Source organism: Etheostoma spectabile, chromosome 23, assembly GCF_008692095.1.
Source record: "Etheostoma spectabile isolate EspeVRDwgs_2016 chromosome 23, UIUC_Espe_1.0, whole genome shotgun sequence".
In the NCBI taxonomy this organism is placed as follows: Eukaryota; Metazoa; Chordata; class Actinopteri; order Perciformes; family Percidae; genus Etheostoma; species Etheostoma spectabile.
Window position 1 is genome coordinate 4,992,622 of NC_045755.1, and position 16,387 is coordinate 5,009,008.

The following is a 16,387-nucleotide window of genomic DNA, read 5'->3' on the forward strand; positions in this document are numbered from 1 at the left end:
TGTGTGTGTGTGTATTCATGCATGTTTTTTCCCATAAGTAACAGAACAGTCCCTCTTTTCTTCCTCTGTCCCTCCTGAGTGAAGTTGTTGATTCAATTCAATATCTCCATAGACAAAGTGCTTAAAACTGGGGTTTTTGTGTGTGTGCGTGTGTGTGCGTGTGTGTGCGGGAAAGAGACACTTTAGATGTGTATGTGTGTTTGTGTCAAAGTCAGAATGTGTGATCCCCTCTCTTCTCATCTCCACTGCTCACACCAAGTGTAGTCACTTTATTAACTTCTGCTTTACTCTATGAGCTATTTATACGTATATATTTATATGTGACGTTCTTTATCAGCCTGGTGCTTACAACAAGTCCAAACGATATAGAGAATTCCTTCATTTTTGAAGACAACAAAACAGCCAAAATTAAGAACTTTTTCAATCCGAATTTGTGATGTTTGCACAATGCCCTCCTGCTCAGCCTCATCTTTTGACATTTAATTATTTATGATTTATTTTTCACTTAATCCAAATTCAATACATGCAACCCCCTCAATAATCTTTTGTCAAGCTGCATGGTAGTTGTTGTTGTTGTTTTCTTGCCTTATGCTAATGGTAATCTCACTGTGCCCCTCTGATGTTTGTGCGGGCCCACTTCATTTAGAGATGCCAACCTTCTAACCTTGCCCTTTTCCAACACTGTCAACACAAGTGGCTTTTGCCTGTGGAATAATGGTTGTTTGATGCTAATGCTGTGAGAGCCAGATTATGTTATAATACCCGGCGTTTTAATACTAACATACGCAAACACGTCCTTCTCCTACTTGACTTTTATTGCATTAAAGTCGCGCTCTGTTTTGCCCGATGAAACTAATCTTTTGTTCCGAGATAAACTGGGGTCGTGGGGCTGGGGGCGAGGAAGGATTTCAGGGGACCCTTTGAATTAAGAACACATTTTAAATGTGACAAAAATGTGTTTTTAATAAACCGTTCAATCCAGCAAAGTGGTTGAGGAGAGAAAAAAAACAGATAACAAAAGCAAGGAGGAATTAAAAATTTAAAGGATTACACCGAAAAGCAGAATGTATGGAGATAAATGCAGGGATTACAATGACTTAGGAGGAGAGCGCTTAAAACTCTTGCTTTCCAGTAATGCACTCCATCACTGTGTCTCTGGCCGTGTGTGTGTGTGCGCTTGTATGCGTTCGTATGTCAATATATGTGTGTGAGCTATAGAGGGGTATCTTCCATCCCGTGTGTGTGTGTGTGTGTGTGTGTGTGTGTGTGTGTGTGTGTGTGTTTCCTGTGTTTGTTGTGTGTGTGTGTGTGTGTCGAGCAGTAGTCTCTCTGCGGAGCAGAGTGTGTGTGAGTTGCCAGTGTGTGTGCTCTCCAGCTTCGGTGGTCGCGATGCTCTCGGTTCCTGCGTCTCTGTAAGTGTCCGCTCGCCTCCTTCACCCATGCTTCTTCTTCTTCTTCATCCTCTCCCTGAACTTCCTCTACTTCTAGTTTTCAACACTTATTCCCCTTTTCCTCTTTTTCTTCTCTTTTCAAATCAAATTCTTGTTCAAATTCACTTGGTAGTTTTTGATTGAAAATAGCCGATGATGGAGAGTTTGTCTGAGTTTCTAGAAGAAGGTTTGTTTTAGACATGAGTCTGAAATTTTAATTTTTTAAATGTGCTTTGAGGCTTTGAAACATAATTTTATTGTTCTCATTTTATTTAAAAGTCTTGTGATATGGTTTTCATCTCTACTTGCTCAGCTGTTAAAAAAATGTATTTCAAATATACAAAGCATGAGTCCTCTGTGATTTATATTTTTTAAGATTCTAATTTTGTATTCTAATGAAGTCTTCTACAATTTGAACAATTTTCTTTTTTGGGTCTCCGAAGCGCTCGGCTTTGTATAAAAATTTCCAGTCAAAGCTGAAAATAGTGGAAACAGACTGCGTTTGCTTACACAGCCTCGTTTGTTCTCACAAACAGAACAGGCATATACGCGTCGGGAGAAACGGAGAAAAAGCCAAAGCAACCGAAACACAGAGAAGAGACATTTCAAGGAGCTAGTGTGGCAGTGGAGGGAAAGACGCAGGGAATGATGTGGTCAAACTGACACATTCCTCTCCGATGAACAAGAAGAAGGACTAGAAGAAGAAGCAGGGTTACAGAAAAGTGCGAGTGCCAGAGATTAAGAGGGGGGATGTTGAGGAGGTGAAGGAGGAGGGAGGAGAGGAAGAGGTCTCTGTCGATGTGGTGTTAAGGCAGTGGTGGATTTTCACACCCCTCCATTTGTCCCCTCTGTTTATTGGGGTGTTTGTGTTTGTGTGTGTGTGTGTGTGTGTGTGTGTGTGTGTGTGTGTGTGTTGTCCCATCGTGGTCGTGTTAACACTTGAACAGTTGAAGCAGGACAAACCAGTTTATACAATCTGACATTACTTGCGTCGTAGTCAGCAACAAGGACTGTGTCAGCAGCCTGAAGGACTTTACTTAATTTCATTGAGACAAACTTTTTTAAATGAGTAAATCTGGTTATGGGGTTTTCTGCGTTTAAAGAACATTTAGTACTGTCGTCAAGTTAGATTTTAAGATACTTTACATGAGTATTTCCTTCTTCTCATCTACTAAACATGTATTTATTTGCTCAACTGCATTCATCACACGGATTTAGTTACTGCACTATTAGATTGCAAGATTTTACAAAATAATGATCAACTTCTAAATACGATGTATCATTATAGATCCCATACGTATATAATAAACTATACAAATATATATTTATTTTTACACAATGGCCATTCAGCATAATAACTACTTTTACTGTGAAAACCTTTAGAAAATTGTGCTGATGATACTTTTACAATAGTAAAATGTTGAACGCGGTAGTGTGACTTTAAATGGAGTGTTTTTATAGTTTGGCTTTTGCTACGCTAACTTAATCTCTACCACTGCTGTTAATTTGTATTTATTTGAATAATTATTGACTTTTATTTTGTCATTATAGCGGTATGGGCAGTTTTTAAGAGAGAAAGTCTTGTGGCCCATGATAAAAACTTGTTTCCAATTTAAGTGAGCAGTGCTACTGCCAGTGTGTGAGTGTCTCTGTACTTCATTTAAAAGGGCGAGATTAAAGTGATGTGTCTGTGTGTTTGAAGAAAGAGAGAATGTGTGTGTGTGTGTGTGTGTGTGTGTGTGTGTGTGTGGTGTGTGTGTGTGTGTGTGTGTGTGTGGTGTGTAAAGAAGAGGAGGGCGGTAGAGTAATTGAGTAGAGGGTCCGTGCTCGGCAAACTAATGCGCCATTCTACCCCTGTCTTCCCCTGTGGCCCTGTCCCGTCCTCCCTCTCTCCCTCCCTCCCTCTCTTTTTCTCCCACCACCACCTTGGACTGGAGGCCATTGTCTGGGCCATATTGTCTGTCCCCAGAGAGCCTTGATAACCGTGCTCCATCCACGGAGCGAAGGGGGGGGCAGGCAAAAAGAAAGAAAAGGAAGAAAGAACGATAGACAGAAAAATACCAAGAGAGTGCTAGGCCCCCCCCCCCCCCCCCCCACACACACACACATACACTCACCTCCTCCCCCACTTCCTCCCCTCTCTCCCCCCTCCAACTCCCTCTCTCCCCCCATGGCCTCCACACCGGTGCGATCAGCTGACCCTCTCTGATAGCCAATAGATGAAACTGGAGGGGGAAATACATGGCTGCATTGGTCCCTGCTGTTGTTGTTGTTTATAGATGGGGGAGGGTGGTCTGGGATAAAAGGGGAGAGAGTGATGGAGTCCTAAAAGTGATGGGAAAGAGAGAGAGAGAGAACATGTGTTTACGTGGAAAACACAGACAGAGACAGACAGAAGTGTCCCTCCAAGATATCTAAAGTCTAGTCATGTGACATGAGATCACAGGGGAGGGTTCAAAGGTCAGGTGGAGGTATTGCATTGTCAACAGAGCAGGAAGTGACCAGCAGTGTGTGTGTGTGCGCGTGTCCATTTGTTTGTTCCAGGATTTTACACTTGACATCCCTTTTTCTCTCTTCATCTCTTCTTCTTCCATTTCTTCACCCATCCATCAATTTAGATAGCTTGACTTGCAGTAATACCACTCTGTTGGTCCTTCTTTCTCTTTTACTCTCTTTCTCTATTGCTCTCTCACTCACGCACACACGCACACACACACGCACACACACCATTTACCATCCTTCCAATCTACAATAGGAGACAGTGTTAGAGGCTCAGAGCTCGCTCCCAGTGCGCTACAATGAAACCTCTGTCTTTCCAGGTAGTGAGTGAGGGAGACAGAGAGTGAGGGAAGATCGAGAGGGAGGGAGTGGGGAAGGGGGGGAGGGACGGAAGATAGAGGCCAGCTGGGAGTGTGTGTGGAAGTATTTGTGTGTTGTCATTTATGTGAGAGAATGTGTGGTGTGTGTGTGTGTGTGTGTGTGTGTGTGTGTGTCTGTCTGTCTGGTTTACAGGGGCAGGCCAAGTCACTGACAGTGAGACAAATGTTGTGACTCTTTTATGGATTGCTTAACAAATGCAACAAAAATTGTGGCCTGGCACAACAATGGAAAAACACTGTCCCTCGCTCAATAAACATTATGCAGCGTCTCCCCCTCGCAAAACACCAGGGGAGTGGGTCTACCGGATGCACTTACCCTATCACCGTCTGTGTCTTTTCACCCCCTCCTCCTCTCATCCCCCCAAACTCTCTACTCCTGCCTCTCTTCTTCCTTTTTCTATAGCAACACTCAAGATTTTCCCACGAGTTGTCTTCGCTTGGCCTTAAACTAGATAGATAGATAGATGGATAGATAGATAGATAGATAGATTCCTTTCCCTTCCTCCCTCCGTCTGTCCATCTTCTATCCAACCTTTGTTCCATTCTAAAATGTCAGTGACGATCACATCGTCTAGTGACTCAGTGTAAAGACATAAACAAGGTTTTAAAGCAGGAAAAAAAAGCTGAAAACATGACAAGGAGAGTATGTGGAGCGATGCCTCGTGGTGACTAAAGCTTTGGCTGGATGAATGGACAACAGAGACAGACAGAAAAAGACAGAAAGAGAGGTAGTCCCAGAGGCCACACGGGTTAGCCCACGTCTTTTGCGCCCACCCCCTTTGCTCTCTCTCTCTCTCTCCCCCCACACACATACAGTACACAACACATGACTGTCTCTCCAGCGTGTGTGTGATTAACAGTGGTGACATTAGGTTGTGTGTTATTGCCTTTTGTGGTTAAGCTGGACAGGAAACAGGGTTTGGGCTGGCGGCCGCCAATTTAGGGCACCTCACAGAGGATGCTTTGTGTGTGTGAGGCTGAGTGTGTGTCTGTGCCTTTCTGTGTGTGTGTGTGTGTGTGTGTGTGTGTGTGTGTGTGTATAAGGGTGTGTCTGTATATATGAGCATATACAGGCAGGACCTGTGTTCTCCCAGTTAAACACTGTTTATAGTGGAAAAAGTCATCAGGGAAATCATTTTAAAAGCATTTTACATCAATACTAACAAGCAGAAATGGTTTCCTTTGCAACGTTACGGTGCACACTGTAAACATCTTTGGAAATCCTTTTTTACATTGGCATTTTGCATATGGGAATTTGCTAGGTCTCCGGACATTTTTCTACACTCGTGCGAAATGTGAACTTTTATGCTTAGAAGTTCTTAACGTCTGCTTTTAAAGTCAAATAAAGAAAATCAATTGCTTGTCAAGAATATTAAAAACCATAAAGAGCCACACTAAGGGGAAAAGGAATATCATTGACTCCCTCCTCCAGGTCCTCCCTCTCTTAATCTTTATCCCTCTATCTCAGTCTTTCCTCTATGTTGCTGCCCCACTCTTCCCACTGTTCAAAAGGACAGCCTATAAATAGATATTAGGCAATATCCTTAAGAGTCTGCATAGAGAAGAAGGGAGAGAAGAAGGAGGGAGAGAGAGGGAGGGAGAGAGGGATGGAGAGAGGGATGGAGCGACATTCTTACAAACAGCTGATTGTGTAAAGAGGGAACAGTAAGTAAGACAACACCGGGGAGGGCGAGAGAGAGGCAGGAAGACAGAGAGAGAAAGAGCAGAAGGACAGACGATGTTAAAATAAGTTCAAGAGTGTGTGACGGAGAGAGATAGAGACAGAAAGGGAAGGAGAAATCGTTTCGAAAGCTAAGACAAGGAATAGCAAATGCAGCGAGAGAGAGAGAGAGAGAGAGAGAGAGAGAGAGAGAGAGGGGAAAAAAGTGACGGCAATAAAGCGTGTGATAGCGCGACGCAGGGGGAAGCATTTGTTTAAATTCCCGCCTGAGGTGTCATATGGATGTAAATGTTGCGGTCGGCTCCGCCAGGGCACGACGCCATGGGTGCCTTATCTAAAAGGCACATTCTGCCCAACTATTTTGATATGCCCTTCCAATCCCTTAGAGAACAATTTCAAAGATAGCTCACATTTCCACTCAAATAGACCCACACCTGAGTGACAGGCAGGCAGTTCTCAGCAGTCACAATGTGGCAGGGAGAAAAAAAACACCTCACAATTGTCACTTTGACTCTTGACAGCACTTTGGAATTAGCTGGCGTGTTTATTTTTACTGTAGACCATTGGATTTGACTGACTGTACAGCGTGTGTTTGTGTAGTGGTTGAAATAATGGGTTGTAATTTAAAGAGAGACTGAGCACTTGCGCATGTACACACACACACACACACACACACACACACACACACACACACACATATACATGGAGATGCACACATACTTTACAGTGGAATTCTCCAGAGGAGGCTCCCACGCTCCCTGAAAGCTTGTTCTGAGTAGTGGAGTTAACAAGAGCAGTTAGCACCATGATTATGTTAGCAGCCAGACACACAGAGCGAGAGAGCGTGTGTGTGTGTGTGTGTGTGTGTGTCTGCGTGTGTCTGCGTGTGTCTGTGTCTGTTTTAGTGATAGCCTGTGACATTTCGGCAATGGCGGCTTTGTCTTTCTCTCTTCAATAAAGCTGAAACAAATCTTTTTCCCCCATTTCGCTTAATTCATTTGATGTGTGTGTTAGTGAGCAGCCCCTCTCACGCGTCCATAAGCTTGCTGCCTGTCCTGTATTTAAACACGCTTAAGTGTGCACGAAACTTGCCGCTGCTGACGTGCCAACATGAAATGGACGTGTTGATTACAGTAAGCCGAGGCCAGGAGACGGTTAACCACCGTCCACGGCGATTATTCGGCCTGTTAATGGACGTACGCCGCTGTCCGATTAGTGACTTAGCAGCAGTGGACATATGTGATATGAGAGGGACTTAACTGAGGACCCGCTAATCATGAAAAAGCCAAGGGGAAGTGGCGCTTTAATCTCAGCTTAGTTCTCTCACCGCGTGTGTGTGTGTGTGTGTGTGTGTGTGTGTTTTTCCTTCAATGGGAGTTTGGGAGGATAGAAGAGACAAACAGCACATTAGAAAGGTGTTTCTTTGCAGTTATTTGTTTTAGTTCTAAATGTAAATGAAAAAATACACTGCAATATTGTTGCACTTGTGTTATGTCATTTGAAATATCCCTGTGCTGCTTTGCGGAAAAGGCTAGCAGCATGTGTGTTTGTATTAAGTGTGTTAATGACTATTTGGTGTGTGTGTTCAATTTGGCGTTGTTGGACGGGGTGAAATGATGCTAATATTTTCTAGTTATGACCTGTACTACGCAGCCCATTTATATACTTAATAAAACCTCATCTTTTTTAATCCTTGCATCGCTCTGCGCTTTCAAGCGGCTTCCTCCAGGTCTTCGCCGGCATGACAGCCCTGGAAAGCTTTAAATGAAGTAGTCGGCGTAACCTGCACACCCGCCGTGCCCAATTGTATAGTAATTCAACTTCAAAGACGAACGGGAGGGCGAGGGGGATTTTATAGCCGGAGAGGTGCTGTGAACAGCCTCCCCATTCATGCACACCCACCTCTAAGGAAGTAGTAGCAGAGTATGGGAAGGGGGTGGACGGGTGTGAAGAAGAAGAGGAGCACAAAACAGCAAAAAACATGATGAAATGTTTTCCACTGAGTTATTTCTGTTAGAAGAGAAAAGGGTTGTCTTTAACCCACAAAGTTTTGAAGATATCTGTGTTGTTGTCCGTGTTAATGTGTAACTGCTCTTGTCTGTAGACTGCCTGTCCATCTAGATATGTCAATGTGGCTACTGTGTTTAAATGATGGATGATAACATAAAAAAAAAAAAAAATACATCTCATGCACAGCTGATGGTTTTTGCAGTGAGCCAAAGTGCAACATTAGTGAGGCGAGAAGTTTCAAAGCTGACCCAGGTCTGTGTGAGGGGTTATGGCCAGGCAGAAGTTTACACAGGACACAAGGGGAGGTGTGTGTGGTGGGTGTGTGTGTGTGTGTGTGTGTGTGTGTGTGTGTGTGTGGTGTGTGTTGGTGGTGTGTGTGTGTGGGTGTGTGTCTGTGTGTGTGTGTGTGTCTGTGTGTGTGTGTGTGTCTGTGTTGTGTGTGTTGTGTGTGTGTGTGTGTGTGTCGTGTCTCTCTGACTGAAACAAAAGGCCGAGGTGTGGAGAGGTGAAGGAGGTAAAGTAAACAGGCAGTGATGAAGACCGACCTGCAGTGTTAGGGCCCTGTTTAATGTATGCATACGTTGTGTGTGTTGTGTGTGGGTGTGTGTGTGTGTGTGTGTGTGTGTGTGGTGTGTGTGTGTGGTTGGGTGTGTGTGTGTGTGTGTGTGTGGGTGTGTTGTGTGTGTGGGTGTGTGTGTGTTGACGTAAGTGTGTACGTAGTGTGTACGAGTTGTAGTACGTACGCGCGCGCGCGGCTCAAAGCCCTGTAGTTTATACAGCTGGGCCCGCCGCTTACATTGGACGGTGTGTGGAATGACACGCACACAGACTCATGCGCACACACACACTTCTTTCTCCTCAGTCATTCTGGCATTAGTATCATAAATGTTATCACAAGTCAATTTCAGTGTTAATATAAATTGGTTTTAATGATACCCGCGTGCAGTTTTATCTCTTAAGTCCTTTGTCATCACAACAACTAAAAAGTCTTTACTGGTCATTTATGACCCTACGGTTTTGCTGAGCAAGAGCAGGAAAAAAGATAAAGCACATATGTGTGGGTGTGGGTGTTTGTCTTTTGTACACATTGTCCTACGTGAAAACACTGAGTCTAACGTGTTCAGCATTATTGTGACAGATAGAGTTTGATTAATCTAACCTTGGGGAAAGAGTACCCAAAACATTGTTAAAGGCATAGATTGTTGTTTTGCGCAGTTTGATTTGTTAGCCAAAGGTGTATGTTTCTGTAATGGTGATTTTTCTGATTTAACTTCAGCAATTGGACAACCTTTAAAAGCCCTGCGGAGGCCATTGAAACTCATACAAAGACAACTTGCTGCTTATCTGTGTTCCTGTAAACTTGACATTTTAAAGGAAAACAAGTTCCAAGGAATTTACAAATAATAACAGCACTTTGTAAATTGATTTCAATTGTTACATTATCTGTGATTTTTTTTGTAATCTTTCAAAAACAATAAAAGGTTATTAAACTGCATCATTGTAAGTCACTATTTTTTTAGTTTTTTTTTAAAGTTTTTTTAACGGTGTCACTGGAGTGGAGCTCATTTATTTGTGACCGTAACCTTTCCCTGCGATGTGGTATCGCTGCATGTTGCGTTTTGTCGCTCTCCTCGTCGCCTCCAGTGAGCAGCACTCAATATTGTTTGCCTTTCCACTGTCATGAGGTAAATAAGCAATGAATTAGTGGCAGTGGCTGCTCTGAGGAACAATGCCAGATGTACAGTCCAGGGGAAACCAGATAGAGTCAAGAGTGTGGGGGCGAGCATTTGAGAGAGAAAAGAGAGGAAGAGCAAATCAGAGACAGACGAGGTATGGATAGAGGATAAAGCTATGACGATCTAGGTGAAAGAGAGAATGAAATGAGCTGCAGAGTACATAAACAAATGGCTTGTTCAGTCAAAGGGAGTGCAAGAATGGGCGGACTTTGAGAGTCAGACGCCTGTTGCTTATTTCTCGTTCTTTACTGCTTCCAATCGCACACCCCTCAGGTTTTCACCCTCCCTCCCTCCCTGTCATGCGTGGCCTATGTGCGACTGAGCTTTAGCAGCCTATTACCCAGGGTCATAGTCGCAGTGTCTTCAAGGCTGACAAGTGCATCTGAAAGCACTCAGGCGATGCTAGGAACCACATTAAATTCTATTATTGCCTCATAGTCACTACATCCCTATTCAGCTGAAGTACAGGGAGGAAAATTTACCTTGTGAGAGACAGAGTTCACCTAATAGATATTGCTGTATATCCTTTCCTTCTTTTCAAGGGAACAAAGCCACAGTAACAAATGTAAACAGCGGGGCCTTCATGTTGTCAGCTTTTTTCCTCCAGTTTTTCTTTTGTCCAGAGGTTTTCATAAACACATATTATTGTCACTGTGCATACTGCCCTCACTCTGTCTTTCTCTTTTTTTCTCCCTCTTTTGCACTCGGTGTGTCTCTCTCTGAGTGCCTATTGTCAAGACATGGTCATTTCCTCCACAATGCCAGTGCAAGCGGGCTCCATTTGCAGTAATGGCCCCGTCTTTTGAAAATGTGAATGTTGAATGGACCTCATGGTAAACATACTGTAAGACCTGAGAGTGTGTATGAAGGTTTGCCAAGAAGCTGGATGCTCACAAACTGACTGAAGGGGATACTGTTTGGACTGAACAAGCTGAATGTGTGACAGAAAAACTGCATCCAGAGAAAAAGGGAGGAAAGAGAATAGGTGCAGGCTGATGAGCTAAATGGGATTTGGTGAATTCCTGCTGTGAGGACTTAAAGATGTCTTCATGTCAGGTAATTTTACAGTGAACACACAGCAAAGTGGGTACAAATGTAAAGTCCAGGAGTTTACAGGAGCTAGTTTAATCCACAGGAAGGTCCACAATTTGTGTTTCCGCCCTCATATACCTCCAGTCGTCAACCTGTTATATCATCCTTTGAATATTGCTCACTCGTCCCTTTGTTTTTCTTTTTCTCTCCGTCTTTCTATCTCCCTTTTTATTTTTTTTCCAGGATGTCTTCCAAGCGACCAGCCTCTCCATATGGGCGGACAGATGGAGAGGTAACCATGGCAACCAGCAGACAGCGAATGGAAGATGAGGATAGCGAGGGACTGGGCGGTGTCATCCACCTCCCCCTGGTCTCCTACTGCGGCAAGGTGTCCCCTCGCTCGCCCGCCAACCGCAACTTGGACAGCCCCCCTAACATGGTAAGGACAGCGACGTAGTTTTGCATCCGATCTCATTTATTATATTGTGAAAGCAGCACCCACTTATTTGTGACTGCGGCCTTGAGCGCTGACTCGGGGTCCCGCTATGAAACATGTGCAACGTGTAAAGATGGTTCCAACTGGTATGACCCACAGTGTGGGATCCTGCCTCAGGTTTAGCTTCTCAACGCTCCAGTGTAGTCACATTAGTTTGGTCTCATTTGGGAAACTTTATTTGTGTTGAAAACTTTAAAAAAGTTTTAATATTGTTTTTTTTTTAAATAATAATATTGGTAGAAATTACTTGTACTTTTTTCCCTTTTCTAGTAGTTCTTTTTAACCCATTGCACCCAGTTGCCACAATTTGTGTCCGAACTACACTTTAATAAGGAGTCATAACACAATCACATCTGAACAGGCTGACATGATACACATATATTAAGATTCAGTGTGATATATTCATATACGTCCGTCACGAGTTAATAATGCATCACAGAAATCGTAGAAATAAAGATTTTTCTTAAAACTTACTTGAGATTGAATCAGTATTCACATAATCCATTGATAGATGTCTGTACATTGGTGGTACACTGCAAACAGGAACTGCTAATAGCCAATAAAACTTTTAATTGTGCCACTTTGCCAAAATGTAAATATAAGATTAAAAAAAGTCAAGTTGTAGCCGCTGAGTCCATGGTACCTTTATGCTTCTCGTTTACCTCCTCATAGCATTATGGGAACATCATTGAGGCATCTGCCTCAATACGGCTATGTGTGTTTGAGAGGCTCGGGGTCACCCCTAGGGCACAGACCCCAGATCAGATCATGTTCATGTTAATCCTGGCCTCCAGGGTTTTAGAGGGATAGGCAGCGCTGAGGGCAAACATAGCCCTTTATCCTTAATACAGTCTGGATCTCAAACACCGCTTTAACATTGGTATGTTGTTTACTCCTCTAATGGTGACTGAGAGTCCCCTTTTAAACCCAAACACAAAACAACGGCACAAATCTCAAACAATCAGAACAATGAAATGTATGTTTGGATATTCGGACATGAAAAGAGTGAGATTTCTAAAGAAGCAGAAATCGACTTTCTCTGCGTGTGAAAAGCAGTTTGGCGCTGGGAGCTGGAGTTTTTATTATATTTCAGAAAAAAAGAAGGTTCAAGGCTACTGTTTGGGGGCACACGTGTTTTTGCTTTTATGTGCGCGCCACCAGCACCAGCCTTGAGCCCATTTGATGCACAGTTGCGTGACTACAAAATGTGAGCCATTGCAGTGAGTCATTTTCTTCAGGATGAAGTGTGACATTGTGGTGTTGTCGGTGCTGTATGTATGGCTCTGTATGTGTACATGCATTTGTTGTTGCACAAACTTCTTTAAGTTGACGTGTGTGCGTGCGTGCGTGCGCGCAATGTTTTCCTGCATATGACTCATTCCACATTCTATACATGTGGTGTGATTTACAATGCATGTTCAGTACATAAGTGTGATAATGTGACTATATAGGATTATATGTGTTGCGGGTTTGCATTATTTATTTATCTTTTTAAAATTATGTAATTATGCAACAAAACGTTGACTATGTTATTAACTTTTTAGGGCATCTGTTTGTACCAAAACTCTTTATATTGTGTTTTCACTCACAGTGTGCATACACCGCTCACTGTCTTCCCTTCTCCTGAGCCCTTACCTTGATACACACCTTGTCACAGCAGCGCTCTGATAAACACCATCGACCTTTCCCCCATACTGACCATAAATGCCCTGCATGCTGTAAAACAATGAAACAGCGCTAAGGAGCTGTAATGGAAAGCTAATTCTGTAATTAGCCTGCTGATTAGCCTGAAGGCCCCTCCCACGGTGGACTCTGCATGTGTGGCATGTGCCGACTGTAAGCCAAAGTCCTGGGACCATGGGGGAACACTCAGACGTGGAAACACATGAGCACACACACACTCAGGCTTATCTGTTGCTGTAGAGGAAGTAATTATTTTATTCCTTGTTTGTTTAGATAAAATTAATTTAGATTTATATTTTTCTATTTACACTACAAAATATTTATTTAAGAAAATATATACTGTACAACGATCATTAATATTGCACAGAATTGTCCTTATCACTGTCCTCCAAGTTATTATGAAGATCCTGCTAGAAAACTCTGTAAATATTCTCAAAATGACACACAACTGCATTCGAGACCATTAATTGACAGCAGAAGGGAGACAGTGTGTGTGTGTGCATGTGCGTGTGTGTGTGTGTGTGTGTGTGTGTTGGGGGGGCTATTATACACAGCATAATAGCTGATGTGGCTTATGAAGTGGCAATCCAGGGTGTATGTGTCTAGTGGGTTGGATGGGGGCTTATCCGGCTGCCTGCTTGGCATGCTGTAAGATGTGTGTTAAGTAAGGTAAAGAGGGTGGGGGGGGGCAGGTTACAGCGCCAATCCCTTTGCTGCTGACTGTCAGGGAAGAGTGGATGAAGTGAACTAGAGAGAGAGAAGTAGATTTACAGTGTAGCGGGGGTGTCGGCAGGACTCTGAGGACTCTCTCTCAGGGCAATTGTCGTAAAGTGATAGGGGGAAGTAAATGGCTCATAGGCGACCGGTTGACTTGGAAGAGAGGCAGCGGGGGAGAGCGAGACGAGGGGGGGGGGGGGGGGGGGGGGATTACAGCTTTATCTTGTCATAGTAAATTAACACGGCGGCGCAGACACACTTAGCTACACACTGACCTCTTCATCCCGCATGCCTCGCCTGCCTGCTCGGCTTTGGCCCGGCCGCTTTACCTGCCTGCTGCAGCTGCACACACACAGAGAATTGAAAGAAAGCACTCACACACATTTTATAAAGCTTGAAAGGTGTCACATTATTCACTTTAAAATTTTTATAAACCCTGGCTCTAGAGGAGAATTGTGCTTTTTGTATTGGTTTGCAAATGAATGTAGTTCAGCTAAAAGGGTGTTTTATTTAATGTGAAGTTCTCACTGTGCTGGTGGACCCTGATTGGTGGAGAGCAGCTCAGTTTAAATGCCTGATGGGAAGGATTGCAACGGTAGTGCAGTGAGGTCAACCAATCAACACAGAATCTAGTTATGATGCAGATGAGTTAGTAGAAAATAGATTTTTGTTTTGACTTTATTCTCCAGTAAATCAAACTTACAACAGGTTGCTTTTAAATCTGTAGCGCAAAATAAATTTCTTTCTTCCTTTCTTTCTTTTAGGTTTTTTATGTTTGTTTTAGAATCCTTGCAGACAAAAATGTTGATACATCAGGCAGAGGCCAGCATCTTCTCTCTTAAATGTGTTAATGGACAAACACTTATTGTTTCATTAACAGGCGAGATGCACACTACCACAATAGAGAACTATAAAAATATTTCATTAGGCATTATTTCTTATTTATTTTCCTCCCTGAGCTATCTCTTGTCCTCTTTTTGTATAATTTGAATGTGTGTGTGTGTGTGTGTGTGTGTGTGTAAATTTGACAGATTTAACACAGTCATTGAGCAGTCTTGAGACACAGTGGTCACACTTAATTTCTCATGCCAGTGATGCACTAATGAATCAACACACGCCTGCCTGTCAACAGCGAGGGGTCGTGGTAAAATATACTGGCGTGTATTTTAGCCAAACTGCTATTTAAAATACAGAAAATATAGCTGCATGTTTTTCAGTCAAGGAAAGGGGAGCTGTGTCATTAGACATAAGTTCAAAAATGCAATTAGAATTAGGACAGTCAAATGAAATCAAGTAAAATGTGTGGTTTTCCATGGAAAAAGCTCAACCATATTGTTGTAGTGAACAGGAGGATGAAAGTAATGCTTGTCCCAGCCTGAGGGACCTCGAAGTCAAAACTGACAGTGTCTGTGTTTAGCCATGGCATGTAAAGGGATTTGCTGCATGTGTGTGTGTTTTTGGCAGTGTAATCGGAGGTGTGTTAAGTGTACATCGTTGAGACTGGCAGCTCTAGCAGGAGAGCTAAGTCCTTACCCCCCCCTGCAGGAGTGATCAGTGACATTCTCTTGGTGTGTGTTTGTGTGTGAGTATTTTAGTTTTGAGCTGCTGTTTCCAGTTCTTCCTACTGCCACATTGTCCATGCCTTGATCCACGACGACGCGCCAAGCCTCAAATATTGTTTTTCACATACACCTTGCACAGCCCCAGACATGTCAGGCTATGGCAGAGAGAGAGAGAGAGAGATTCTTCTGTCGGGCAACAGAGAAAGAGGAAGGGAAAAAGTGGAAGACATAAAAAAACACATCAACAGCGGCATCTGTGCTGGCTGTAGGGGGAAAAAATAGCATTTGGATTTTTTTTGTCCTCTTTTTCTGGCAAGTGTTACGTGTTTTTAAACCAACCTCCCCTCACAGATGAGCTTAAGAAGACAAAAGTTGTTTAATTCGGTTCCATTGCAGAGGCTGTAAAAGGATAAAGAGAGTGAGGCGCAATTTTTACTTTGTTCCAGTCATTTTGGAAGAGAATTGACATCTGCAAACTAAAGGCAGAACCGCCCACACTGCCAGCCTGCCACATCCAGTGCATATAAATACATATATGCAGGCACTTACACATTAACACACACACACACACACACACACACACCTACCTACAGGCTATGTGCACTCACAGTGTCACACATATACGCACAGAAATGGCAAAATAAAATAAATAAGCCTGCTCACACGCATGCTCTGAGAGCAGGGCATAACCGTTTACACTATCCAGAATATCTGTTTGCACTTATGAATAAATGCATGTTGATGAGAAAAGTTTTTGCAACCCGAGTCATTGCAGGAGCATGTGGCCTTGCAGCGAGTGACACCCGTTTATAATGGAGGAATATGTCTTGTCTTTAAGATCCCACCGTCTTGGACTTGCAAATCGCCGGGGTAAGAATGTCAGCAGGGCACATGGATTATCATTATATTCTGGGAGGTTGATGGGATGAGGGATGGGGGGAATCATAAGCCATTTAAGTTGCCTCTGGGATTCTGTCTGTCTGACTCCACACATAAAAAAATGTCATGGGCCCTAATTTAGCAGATCTTTGAAGAAACCTCGGCTCCCTGCTAATTCCCCTTGATTGGGAAATGACCTTCATTGTTGGACGCGGTGAGATGACATCTCCCTGGCAGAGTTTTCGACCGAGCGAAGAGATCCAACCCCCCCCCCCCGTATTC

At 43.4% G+C, this 16,387-nt stretch overlaps 1 protein-coding gene across 10 annotated transcripts in view; it reads left to right on the top strand.

Annotated features, from left to right (window-relative positions):
• sox5 (SRY-box transcription factor 5) overlaps positions 1-16,387 on the top strand; it is a 260,812-nt gene that overhangs the window by 174,718 nt on the left and 69,707 nt on the right. For 9 of the 10 annotated variants that reach the window (XM_032504960.1, XM_032504955.1, XM_032504964.1 and 6 more), the window contains one exon: positions 11,012-11,207. In XM_032504960.1, the coding sequence (XP_032360851.1) occupies positions 11,013-11,207 (195 nt within the window). In that variant the 5' untranslated portion in view covers position 11,012. Of the gene's footprint in view, positions 1-1,145; positions 1,413-11,011; positions 11,208-16,387 lie in introns of those variants that run through there. The other variant, XM_032504959.1, reaches the window with a different exon arrangement.